Here is an 11873-nt window from a genome sequence, read left to right on the forward strand (position 1 = left end):
TTCCACGTCGTTTCGACGTCGATCGACGAATCATTTCTCACTGGGGCGGCGGCTCGCGTTCCCGTGCGCGATCGCGTCTCTCGTTCTCGTTCTCGTTGCAACGAGCTCGCGTCGGTTAACGCCGGGAGTGCCGGGAGTGTCGTGGCGCGCGCTACTTGGACACGATTGACTCCCTTTTCCGCGAGTGCCGCGTTGTGCCGCTCGCCGGTGCCAAGTCTGAGGAATCTGAGAGGAAGCGGCGACCTGGAAGGCATCGGTCGACGGCGAGGCAACCCTCTGGTAGATACATTTGTGCATTATTCTTGCGTTAACTCATGATTCCGCGGACTGCTGTTAGTCGCCTTTCCGTCTATTCGATTCGAACGAACATTCGTCGTGGTCTGTCGATAAAATCGGGTGCATTCAGTGCGGACTCGCGTCCATGCATGTGTGTCGGATAATCAAAGCACGAAAATGCCGGTGTCCCGCCTGGACCCGCGGGCCTTCGGCGATCTGTTATTAATTAATCCGCGGTTAGATCCCGTGCAATAATCTGGTGCTTAAAAAATCCGCGACCCAACCGTAGACGCGGTGATCAGGATTGTGCGAATCCACGTTACCCACTTGGCAAAATGCGGACATTGGCTACGCAGGCTACGTAGTTCGCGTCCAGAGGAGGCGCGTCGCTGTTCGAGGATCGCGTGAAATCCGGGACGTGGCTTCTCTCCGGAGCCTCTGCTGTCGGGATATCCTCTCCCCCCCTCCCCCTGTCCGTGTTGACACGTCGAAGTCGTGTCCGCCGCGCGATGCTCGTCGCCGTCTGGTGATGACGCTCGGCCGCGATTCCTAACGCCGGCGCGACGCGTTTATCGTTGCGGGCGGAGCGCGCGAGCGCTCGCTCGACGATCCCGCTCGTCCCGGCGCTGCGCGCGAACGGCGCGTCGTAAAGCGTCGTTCTATGACAGTGCGGAGGTTAGGATCCCACCGTTCTCTCGCCGCGAGCGGCACGCTCGTCCCCGCGGGCTCGTCCCCGCGCCCCTCGCCGTCGTCGCGTGGCGCGATGACCGTCTGCGATTGCTGAAACCGTCCGGAGCTCTCTATCTCTCTCTCTCGCTCGCCACCCGATCCGAGGGAGACCGCGGGGCAATGGCGAAATTCAGAATGCTGCCGCGCACCTCGCGCATCGTGGCCCTCTGCTCGGCCGCGAATTTCATCAACGCCGCGGACAGGGTCATCATGCCGATCGCCATCGTCCCGATGACCGACGAGTTCAAGTGGAACCTGTACTGGCAGGGCTGGATACTGTCCGCGTTCGCCTTCGGATACTTCACTAGTCAGGTAGGCCGTTTTCCCCCGTGCCGTTTCCCCCGGTGCCGGTAACGCGCGCCCCGTCGCTTTCTCCTTTTCAAGATCATCGGCGCGAGCACGGCGAGTCGCTTCGGCTGCAAGACGGTCCTCATGCTGGCGGTGCTGCTGTGGTCCATCAGCACGGTCGTCACCCCGCTGCTGGCGCAGTCGGTGCCGCTGCTCATAGTCTGCAGGGTGGTCCTGGGACTCGGAGAAGGACTAGGTGAGAAGCGAGGCTCGAGACGGTAGAGCGTCCCCCGCGGCGACGCGCGTTCCAAGCTCAACGCGGCATTGTTTGCAGGCCTACCGGTGATATTTCATTTATTCGCGCACAACGTCCCCGTGGAGGAGAGATCGCGCGCTTTCGGTTACCTGGTGGCTGCTGGTTCCGTCGGCCAAGTGGTCGCGTCTGTTGTAAGATACACTTTACTCTGGTACTCTCGATGCGCCTTTTAATCGCCGACGAACACTACGTGTTTCTTTCTGTCTCTCCTCTCTCGCCAGATATGCCCGCACTTGGCATGGCAAACGGGATTTTACTTGTTCGGGACAATAGGTATCATGTGGACTCTGCTGTGGCTGATGCTGTATCAGGAAACAAACTCTCAAGACGAGATACCGTTATTTGTTCCTAAAGTAAGCCTCTCTCTCTGGCATTTTGTTCACTTCCAATTGCATTCTTGACGTAATTTTACGATCGACCGACAGGTAGCTCAGAATAGAAGCTTGCGTTGGACCGAGTTCATTGCCCACTGGCCCCTGTGGGCTCTGTACATAGCGCACTTTGCAATGAACTGGAGCAATTACATAATAATGCAGTGGCTACCAACTTATTTGGCAAGAAACTTGTCTGCGAACAAAGAGAGCATCAGCTTGACGGCTCTCCCTTACATTGTTAATTCTCTCATTGGCATTGGTAAGTACATAATTATATATCCCGACTTTACTTTTGACAATGCAGAAAATTCGCGTGACGACCAATTTTACGAAAAATATTACCTCAGCCTGGCTTCGCAATGAATTTCTTTAATTAGAATCTGCCAGCCATCGTCATGCAAGTTTTCTGCCTTGGTTAAACATTGCTTAATCAATTACTGGCGTAATTAAATAATTCTTTACGTTATTTTGACGTTTACTTGTTTTTCAATGTGTTCTTTCTCTCGCAGTTGCTGGCCACAGCGCTGACACTTTGATACAGAAAAGATGGTCCGTTCTATCTGTTAGAAGATTGATGACAAATATAGGCCTAATCGGACCAGGTGCTTTTCTATTAGCTTTCTGTGCTGTAGATAATCTGCTTGCTGCGGTCATGTATGTACAATTACTATATCATTTCGTGTTTCGCATTGCTGAATTTCTTCCTCCATGAGACACGTGCAAATTGTTATGTTGTAGCTTCGTTTCGATATCCATGGGCCTCTGCGCGTGCAACTCCGCCGGACATCTAAGTAATCACGCGGACATAGCTCCGAATCACGCGGGAATTACATTTGCGGTTTCAAATACAATTGTATATGCGTTTTTGTTTTCCACCTAAAATCCAATCGCCAAAGAATTGCCCGCGTTACCTATCCGTGCCTTAATTTTCAGGCAACAGTACCTGGAATTCTCTGTGGACCACTGACGGCCGAATTAGTAACCGCCTCGCACGGTTGGTGGATGCCGGTCTTCGTGCTGGCGGCAGCGATCAATTTCACCGGGGCTATAATATACCAAAGCCACAGTTCGGCGCTTCCAGTGTTGTGATATGCTCTATCTCTCATCCAACGATTCTTTGTTACTCAAGAGAAAGTGATCGAGTGCTTGTTGAGGACAATGCGGAGATATCTGCGTGATCTGAAGTCACTATGAATGATTCTCAATGAAGTAGCTGTTTGAATGTTTACAAGAATGTTGGGGCGATGCGTTTGATCATCGCGTATCGGCCAGTCGAAGACATATCATAACGCTTTATTTATACTTAAAATAAACTTGTATTATTTCTTTCGAAGCAGCAAAGTGTGGACTTGACAGACAGTGCCATAATTTGACGGATGTAACCAGTTTGAGAAAACTAATCGGGACAGGCGGTCCCGTACATCTCTTCGTATGTAATGAATTTATATGTGTATTGTGTCACACTCGAGAATTAGCGGGAAACATTTTGTGATATGTTCGAATAAAAGTTAAAAGGTTTAGTTACGCAGTTAGGACATAAAGTGTATAAAAGCGCGGGATTGTACAGAAGAGAAATTTTAACTTTCACGTTTGTATATTTTTTAAAGCATTTTAGCACACGGAAGGGAATGATCTGTTCGCGTTGCGAGAATCGAGAAAGTGAAAACAAGACTTGCGGAATGAATTTCAAACAATTTAAGATACAATGATTTAGAATTGTTTAAGAAGAAAAAAATATATTAATGATACACAGCAGATGTTACACGGATTATAAAGACAAGTCCTTTCGCAAGTATTCCGACTGCAGTATTTGCGACAGCGTATCTCTAGGTAAATCTTTGTCCAATCCCATTTTAATAAGGGCGTTATCTTGGCAATTTGTCACGCTCGATTGTCTCCGAGTATCGAAAGATCTCGCGTCGACCGCCTTCGTCAACCGTGTCTCGTTATACAATTCCGTATTCCCAAAAGACGTGTAATCGCGAGTTTTTCTATTTTCTCGGGCAGTTTCGACGGACGTAACTTGCGTAGCGTTGGCCGCGGTGTTCGAGCAGGCGCGATCCTCGTCGTTTTCACTCGTGCAATCGCCCGAATCGTAGTCGTCGCCGCATCCTTGGAAATTTTTATACAGCACGTGCGGTCCAATATTGTGACTCGCCAGAATATCCGCGATGTCGCTCGCCGATAGTTTTACTTCTCGAGAGCACTCTTCCTCCTCCTCTGCGATGCCGCGTGGCCTATGAATATTATCGCTGTAATGTTGCAGATATTCCTCGATGGAAGATCTGATTCTCGCCCTCGTCTTGCTGCCACTTGTAAACGTCGGCTTCGCTGTATCTGTAACAGCTCTATCTCGTTTTTCGTTGTAGCTATTCGATGCAATTGTGTGGGCCGATCTAACGTCATTGGCGATACCGTGCTCGTGCGTATCAGTGTGTATAGATCGCTTTTTCGCAGTGTATTTCGGTCGAAGTAATTTTTCCGCATCAAACTCCGCAGCTTCGTCGAATCGTACCCTCGCCATGTTCTTCCCAATAATTTCGCTGTCGACGTTTCTCAGACAAGTGCCGGCCGATTTGGTCCTGGCCTTTCTGTCGGGAAAGATTACGCTTCTCGCTACTTCGGCTTCTTCTCGTAAGTTCGGCTTGTCGCCCTGCCTCAGGACATTAGTCGCGCTTCTGCGCAAATAAGGATTCGCCCTGGGATCCGTATAATTTCTCTGAACTCGGTCGATCTCGCACGTCATCTTCTCTAACATCTCGTACAATTTTTTCGTTCGGGCACTGCTAGTGCGTTCTTTGCCCCTCGTCCAGCATTTTTCCCCCCGTAACATTTGCCATGCAGACTTGACATTTTCCACTTCGCGGTCTATATCGCTTCGCCCGTCTAAAACGACAGAAATGTCACTTTATAATCCGGCGTAACAAACATAAAATTTAACAAAATTTGTTTCAAAGTGAACGGAGTAAAGGTTTAATTTACACTCGTTGTCAGCTTGCTCGCTTAGTGTCCTCGTCGGGTTCCCCTTGCCAAGTGACGGTAGGCAAGTATTTTTCGTTGGGGAAGAACTCGTTACGCTCGAGTCTGGATCAACTGCTCGCGAATTCAGTTCCGGCAAGACGGCGGACGACTTCCGCCTCGCAAGGTCCGCGTTGTGATTTAACGCCGATTTCCCGAACGACGTGTCTGTGTATAATAAATTAATATTAACACGAGCAAAAAGTACACCCAGCAAACACCAACCGATAGTTACGCAACGTTGATATTAGAGGAAAGTTAGAGGAAGGCTCCTAATATAAGATAACAGGGTGTTGCTAAATTAGTTTGCTTGGAACAGTTGGATACTTCTTGTTCGTTAATATCGAGATACTTTTGCTTGCGTTTCCACCGATTATGCGTGTCTTAAAACGCGTAATCGGGAAACCCAAGTGGAGTAATCGGTGCGACGCAAAGAGACCTTATGTTGAGCTTAATTAGCTTCGCACCTGTTTTAAAATGAGGCGGTGTTTGCTCAGAGCTATTCGTACGCCACAAGTGTGTCTGCGACGTTAACGGACGTGACTGCTCGGCATTTGCGAACGGATGAAATTCATAGACGAAATTGCTCGTCGCTGAAATTCTTTTCACGGGATGCAACTTTTTCCCCTGCTTCGTTACGTTTTCCGCTATCTGTCTCGGAATTTATTAGCATTCGATTAGCAATTCTGTAGCCGGCATTCGCGAAATAAGTCGGGGAAAGACACGTTGTTACAACAATGCAAGTCATATTTCTTGGCCGCGAGATATTAATTGTATGTCACTTAGGACCTCGATTGCATTTAAATGAACTCCCGAGTAACGGGGAAACGTACGATGTCGCGTTTTACTTTAGCTCCCAGGATGTTCTGGTTAGAGGGTTTTGCTTCGATTCTATTCGGAACAGTATTGACTTGTGATTTTCGGCTGCCGTTCAATTTGTTAAACTGATTTCGCGGAAAGTCTGGTAATCTCTCGCCTTTGGCATTGACTTTAGCGAGGCGCGTTCTGCATAGATTGAAAGATTTTAGGTACATACACGTCGACGCTACTTCGTTCACGAAGTACAAGAGAGAAGATAAAAATTTTACTTTGCATAAACATCCATGCAAATATATTCTTCAGGGCATCGCTTATTTCCATTCTTGTCCAACGGAGAACCGTCGCAATCAGCCGTCTTTGTGGCCTTCCTTCGATTGAACTGGCGCAACTTCTTAACGATACTGCAAATCAATTCACACGCAATTACGTATGTGCTTAAACGTACACCAACTCTTTCGCCTACTTCGTTCCGGAGAGAGCAGCTAATTTGCCCCACGGTCTGTCTGGCACATGCTCCGGCAATGCCTTCTCCTGCTCTTCTCGTTCTGCTTTGTCCACGAAAACGGACAGGGCATTAATTCTATTATACTCCTCGCAATTTTGTGTCTTTGAACGGACAGTGTTTAGATTCGTCGCGGCGAAGGGGGATAGCACATAGCGAGAATATGGAACGATTAGAGACGATTCGCTTTGATCCTCGATGCGCCTTCTTCTGAATTCTTTTTCAGATGGCACTTCTCGATACTATATACGGTCTGCCTTTTAGATAGATCAAAAATATATATTATCTTTTCATATATAAATGTATATTTTTAGCAAATTAAAAGCCAAGCGGCGCTTGGATGAAAAGGAGAAAAACCCGCAGACTATGTGTTGTGCATTGACAATAACCTTCTCAACTTTATGTTTGATCATAAAAAAAAAATATCGAGATCGATACCAATTTCAAGAAAAGAAAGCCGCTGAAACATTGTCGATGAAGCGAATACACGTTCATACGTTTGATAAAAATTAACAGTCTGCAGCTTTATTTATCAGTCTTTATTCGTATAACTAATCGACAGATCAAAATATATTTATTTTTAAATATATATATGTATATATATATGTAAAGACATGTTTTAACGATACAGAACTATACGCTCGAGTGGCGAGCGTTCTCGAAAATTTATCACTGATATAATTCCAGACACAAGGAGAAATCCTGTGTTTTCCTTTTACGAATCGATTAAATGCCATGCATTCGAGTCGTGAGTTGCGTAAGCTAAATCAAGTCCAGCTTGATTCTTGCGCGGGTTCCTTGTCCCGCGGCGTAGGAAAGAGCACGAGCGTAAGCGGTAAACACATTGCGCGATATTGCGTACGATTTTCTATCAAACGCACCCCACCCCGTCCTAGAAATCTCTCTTGCAATTAGTCCTCGAAGCCTTCGTTCTCGGAGGACGGCACAAAACCGTCCGGCAAGCGAGAGATCGCTCGTCCAGATTATTGTACAGAGGATGCATTCGTGTCTACGAGCTCGCGAGCTTCTAAAGCTCGGACACGCGATGGCGGAAGAAACGACGAAAGAGTACGAAGGAAGAATCAAGCTGCGACAGGGATAACGTAAGAGGACACTGAGGCAAAGGAAAGAGAGAGAGAGAGAGAGGATGTGGAGATTATCGGTGAAATTTTGAAAAGGCTTACGATGCCGCAAACAGTGCACTTAAGTCGTCCAGGAATCTCCTGGGGTTCTGGCCCACTGGTAATTGCGTCAAACTTGATTAAAATTCAGAACTTTCGATTTGCAGGAAGCAACGCGCGAATAGATGTGTGCGTGTTTATATGACATTCGAGTTGTATATAGAAAAAGAAACATAAATGCAGGCGCCAAAGTAGAATTGAGATAAGCTTTAGTAGAAATCTTCATATTTTTGGACTCGTACGAGTCTAAGTGCACCAAAGTAGTTCGAGATCCAATTTGGAAACTCTTACGCCACCGTGTGTCTGCTCTCCCGCTCGGCTCATAGAAAATCGACATTTTCAGTCGAGTGTAACTTTCAACCCGAAAACGATTATCAACTTCATATAAAACAGCTCTGTACATTTAACGAACGTAGCACCGTTTCCAGCATCTCGGGCATCGCCTCTTTATACCATGTGAAACGAGTGAATTGAAAGAGTCGCGAGACACTTGCTCTGCGAAATTTCGATCTCCCGCACGCGCTCGAAATCGGGAACTGCCCGGAAAAGTGTTCAGATTCTTCTCTGGTTTCAGTCGCAACGCTTCCCCCTGGCTCACTTCAGCTCCAATAAAGAAGTTGCCCATCCTATTATGCGATTCTCTGCATTGCGATGAAAAGACGAGAATACAAGGAAAAGTCGGGGGTGGAAAGAATTGAGCAGCTGACGTTCCAATTTCCAATTACGGGGGATTGGGAGATCCTAATTGCGTAAAACCGATTCCCGGCGCTTCCCTTCGAATTCACTCCTTTCTTCGTAGACCTGTTAGTCTCGAAAATGCGGTACGTAATAATTGATCATCGATCCTCTCTCCCTTTATGCCTGGCACCCGCGTTGCCGCTGGGCGACTATTCTACCCTATTTATCGTCTTCCGGACTCCCAGACTAGTTCTGCTGCTTGCTGGCCTCCTGAGGCAGCACGACGCGCTTGGTGAGACCTGGTGGCGCGTCGTAGCTCTGGGAGTCGAGATCGTCGCCGTGGTCCAGGGGCGACAGCAGGCCCCTCGACGGACTCGGCGAGATCAGGCATTCGTGAATGAAGCTGCACACGGTGTTGACGTAGACGTCGCGGTAGGTCGTGTAGTGCTTGACGTGCGGCGAATTGGTGAACAGGACGAGCTGCACCCGTACACCCCGCTCGGCCCGCCGGCTGGCGAACTTCTCGACGTCCTGTCGAGACAGATATTCATGAACCCCTCTTATAACAAGGTTCCTCTCATTATCTAGGATACGTTAATAATGATGATATACTCTCAATTGTCAGTCATCGATAAAAACTAAGCATTTAGAGGGAAGCCCTCTATCATGAGATAGATTTCTACTATGAGACAGCAGGTTTTCAACGCCCAAATTCAATCTCGTAAGTCTTTTCTCGCAACGATTACACAATTCAACAATGAATTTTCCGCCAAACAGACTTCGCTCCAAGGACAATAAATGGTGGAATCAACTGACGATGCTTATTAATTTAACAGAAACTCTGCTATTCGATATTAGTATTCTATCTCATGATAGATTGTACCAAGAGTCACTTAAAAAGTCCAACTAATCGCTGCGGAATTAGCGTAAAAAAATAAGTGGGAACTTACAGACGCCGGGATCAGAGTGTCGCTGTTGGAGTACAGGAACAACTGAGGCCAGGAATAGGCTTCCTCGGCGAGGGCGATCGGGTTCGTTTGAATAGGCGTTCTGCTGAAAGCCTGCGCAATTACCTGACGATCATAAACCGACATATAAACTGTACTACGTCGGTATAGCTTTGAAATGATCCGATCTATGGACGTGATATGGATCCGCCGCGCTAACAAACGTCTCGTTGCGGCGAGATCGTGTCGCGTACGGAAATTAATGAAGATTACGATCGTTTCACGGTCCGCTAATGGTCGTGAGACAATGAGGATCGTAGAACGCCAATGCGCTGTTCATTTACCTCGAAGAACCAGAGTACGGAGAGGAAGAACGTGATGACGAACGACATCGGCAAGTTCGTGAGGGGATGTCCGCCGATAATCGCGCTGATCGCCTTAAAAAGCGCCGTCAATCTCCTCTCGCCGGGCGCGCTGTCGAATATCACCCCCCTGACCTGCGATTCCAGTCAGAGATTCTCATATAAAGACAGCAAATCAAAGTGTAAAGATGACGATCGCTCTGTGCACTCTCCGTTTTAGACTCTGCAATTTGCGTCTGCTTTCAAAAGTACAGAATATCTATATTTGAGAATTCTAACTTGTTTGTATTTCTCCATTGTTTCTCTCATTACACAACTACTTGCATTGTAAACAGCATTCTGTTCCTGAATTGCAGATAAGTCCGAATCGCAGACCACAGCGCAGAGAGGCGCGACGATTTTCGCTGCGTCGAGTTCAGGTAGGACACATAAAACTGATGACGTTATTATGACTTTGTTCATCATTTTATATTAACGTCATGTCGACATCTCTTTCATGTCATTGTTCTACCCGTGAGTCGTCTACCTTGAACGGCGTGTTGGCCCTCTGCATCGCGAGGCTGACGTGCTGATAGAGAAAGGCGCCGCCGTTGCTGAAGACGTGGAAGAATATCGGGTGCTCGTCCAGCCGGTTGTCCGTGATCACCTGCAGCAGCCGCTTGCCGATGTAAGGCATCTTGTCCCGGCGCCAGAACAGGCACTCCACCGGCGCCGTGTAACGCAGCGTGATGCAGCTGCGGGGACGCAATAACGGCGGGGGATTAACGATCAACCCGGGGGATTAATTGCGTTACAAGCGCGCCGTTGGACGACACGGGTCGCCCGTACGCGATCGAATTTGTCAGTTTGACACGCGCGCGTCCGACGCGTCGTTTATATTCATGAAACAAAAAAAAATGGAGCACCACGGTATTTCCGACCCCGCAGACATGTCCCCGACCCCGCGTTAGACGACACGTAAAATTAGAAACTGAATCCGGTCCCACAGTTTCAACGTGTATTACAGATCGCGTAAAAATAATGGGACTCGCGCGACGACCCGGTATGACGAGTCGAGGCATTTCCGTTTTTCCGTAAAAAAAAAATCGTTCTCGCGGATTCTACGCCATTTAATGAAATGCGCACCCGGTGCGCACGCGAATAACTTGGAGAACCTAGGCAGAACCGTGGCGTTTTCAGCGCGAATGACTGCCGACCTTCCGAGGAGCTTGATCAGCTGGATCGCACGCGGTACCAGTTTCACGCGAGATCAGCGGCTCGGATTACCTCTTCTCCTCGTAGATCGAGCTGTATTTGGCTAGATATCGGTCCTGACAGCCGGCCCATCCTAGCAGGATCACGACCGGCCGCTTATCCTCCTCGTACACGAACACGAACTCCTCGCGCTGATCCTGTCCGGCTGTGGTCAACGTCGGGTCCTTCGGGGACGGCGGGAACGACGGGAACATGATGTAATAATCCAGATCCTCCTGGTCGCTCATCTTGCCCGATTGCCGTGCCTCCTGTTCACGAGGACGAAAGGAGTGGAGAGGGAGCGGGAGAGAGAGAGAGAAAGAGAGAGGAAGAGGAAGGACGGAGGGAGAGGATATGCAGCCGGGGGTGAGGCGGTGCGCCGGGCATGAACTAGCTTCGCCGGGAGGGTGACTTGTACTCGAGCTTAAACTCGGGCTTGCGTCGTTCGAAACGCGCGAACGCGCCGGGGGATCGATATCCGAGGGTGCTACAGGAGCTAGGTCGAGGCGACGGCGAGGACAACCGCGCATGTGGACGTCCAGCCACGCGTATGCACATGCAGGCGTGCATATACGCTAGAGCGCGGGATTCACGAGGGAAAAAAGGTTGGTTTCAAATTCTTACTTTCCTCACACGTTTATCCTTGTCGAAAACAATTCCTCCTGCGCCACAGAACACGCCTGTCGCGCAAATGAGAGCGCGATAATCACGGAAACGTGGCGATCGTAAGCACGTGCCAGCGACGAATAGTCCTCACTCTCTCATAGGCGACCGTAAATAGCGACAGGTGAAACTATTGCGGGCTCACCGGTGTAGAGATCGTGCGGAGACTCACAAGACTGTTGAATAACAGTTACGTGACATCAATATTATAATGTCCTACTCAACGAGGTAAATGCTATATAACACGCATGTTATATAACATTTACCTCGTTGAGCAGGACACGTGGTGTTATGTAACTGTTACTTGGTGTTTACTGGGATTAGTCTTAGCTATTCCTTTTTTTTAAAAAACTCAAACCCAGGCAGAACATCATGTCGATTCGACGTCCAACAGACGTCTGTTAAGGCGGGTCCAGACATGTGTCGTATCACCGTATCGTATCGTGATCGCCTTTTATCATGATACGGATACGCTGATTATGATGAT

General features: G+C 48.5%; 3 protein-coding genes across 4 annotated transcripts; 1 reads left to right on the top strand and 2 right to left on the bottom strand.

Annotated features, from left to right (window-relative positions):
* The first annotated feature begins 720 nt into the window (after positions 1–720).
* On the top strand, positions 721–3737 carry LOC105561687 (sodium-dependent phosphate transport protein 1, chloroplastic-like). Its single transcript, XM_012011889.1, has 8 exons — positions 721–1317; positions 1390–1549; positions 1628–1740; positions 1831–1962; positions 2035–2242; positions 2493–2637; positions 2722–2836; positions 2917–3737. The coding sequence occupies exons 1-8, from the start codon at positions 1126–1128 to the stop codon at positions 3070–3072; spliced, it is 1221 nt and encodes a 406-aa protein (XP_011867279.1). The 5' UTR covers positions 721–1125; the 3' UTR covers positions 3073–3737.
* Positions 3738–5234, bottom strand: LOC105561686. The gene is made up of 2 exons (XM_012011888.1): positions 4966–5234; positions 3738–4869 (listed from the first exon to the last, which is right to left on the bottom strand). The coding sequence occupies exon 2, from the start codon at positions 4814–4816 to the stop codon at positions 3752–3754; it is 1065 nt and encodes a 354-aa protein (XP_011867278.1). The 5' UTR covers positions 4817–4869; positions 4966–5234; the 3' UTR covers positions 3738–3751.
* Positions 5235–6820: 1586 nt separating this feature from the next.
* Positions 6821–11733, bottom strand: LOC105561688 (transmembrane protein 53). Of its 2 annotated transcripts, none has more exons than XM_012011891.1 (5): positions 10757–11733; positions 10017–10224; positions 9473–9625; positions 9132–9242; positions 6821–8712 (listed from the first exon to the last, which is right to left on the bottom strand). In XM_012011891.1, the coding sequence occupies exons 1-5, from the start codon at positions 11251–11253 to the stop codon at positions 8428–8430; spliced, it is 1254 nt and encodes a 417-aa protein (XP_011867281.1). In that variant the 5' UTR covers positions 11254–11733; the 3' UTR covers positions 6821–8427. The 2 variants fall into 2 exon arrangements, with proteins under 2 accessions (XP_011867281.1, XP_011867280.1); XM_012011890.1 differs by having other exon boundaries at positions 9132–9254; positions 10757–11711.
* Between the last annotated feature and the right edge of the window lie 140 nt (positions 11734–11873).

This window comes from Vollenhovia emeryi, unplaced genomic scaffold, assembly GCF_000949405.1.
Source record: "Vollenhovia emeryi isolate VEMERY1.0 unplaced genomic scaffold, V.emery_V1.0 DF939203.1, whole genome shotgun sequence".
In the NCBI taxonomy this organism is placed as follows: Eukaryota; Metazoa; Arthropoda; class Insecta; order Hymenoptera; family Formicidae; genus Vollenhovia; species Vollenhovia emeryi.

Coding starts and splice junctions, on each gene's coding strand:
- LOC105561687 (XM_012011889.1), top strand. CDS start 1,126: ATGGCGAAATTCAGAATGCTGCCGCGCACCTCGCGCATCGTGGCCCTC. Junction 1,963..2,034: donor TACCGTTATTTGTTCCTAAA/GTAAGCCTCTCT, acceptor ATCGACCGACAG/GTAGCTCAGAATAGAAGCTT. Junction 2,837..2,916: donor TTGCGGTTTCAAATACAATT/GTATATGCGTTT, acceptor CTTAATTTTCAG/GCAACAGTACCTGGAATTCT.
- LOC105561686 (XM_012011888.1), bottom strand. CDS start 4,816: ATGTTACGGGGGGAAAAATGCTGGACGAGGGGCAAAGAACGCACTAGC.
- LOC105561688 (XM_012011890.1), bottom strand. CDS start 11,253: ATGCGCGGTTGTCCTCGCCGTCGCCTCGACCTAGCTCCTGTAGCACCC. Junction 9,255..9,472: donor CCGTACTCTGGTTCTTCGAG/GTAAATGAACAG, acceptor TATGATCGTCAG/GTAATTGCGCAGGCTTTCAG. Junction 8,713..9,131: donor ACACTCTGATCCCGGCGTCT/GTAAGTTCCCAC, acceptor CTGTCTCGACAG/GACGTCGAGAAGTTCGCCAG.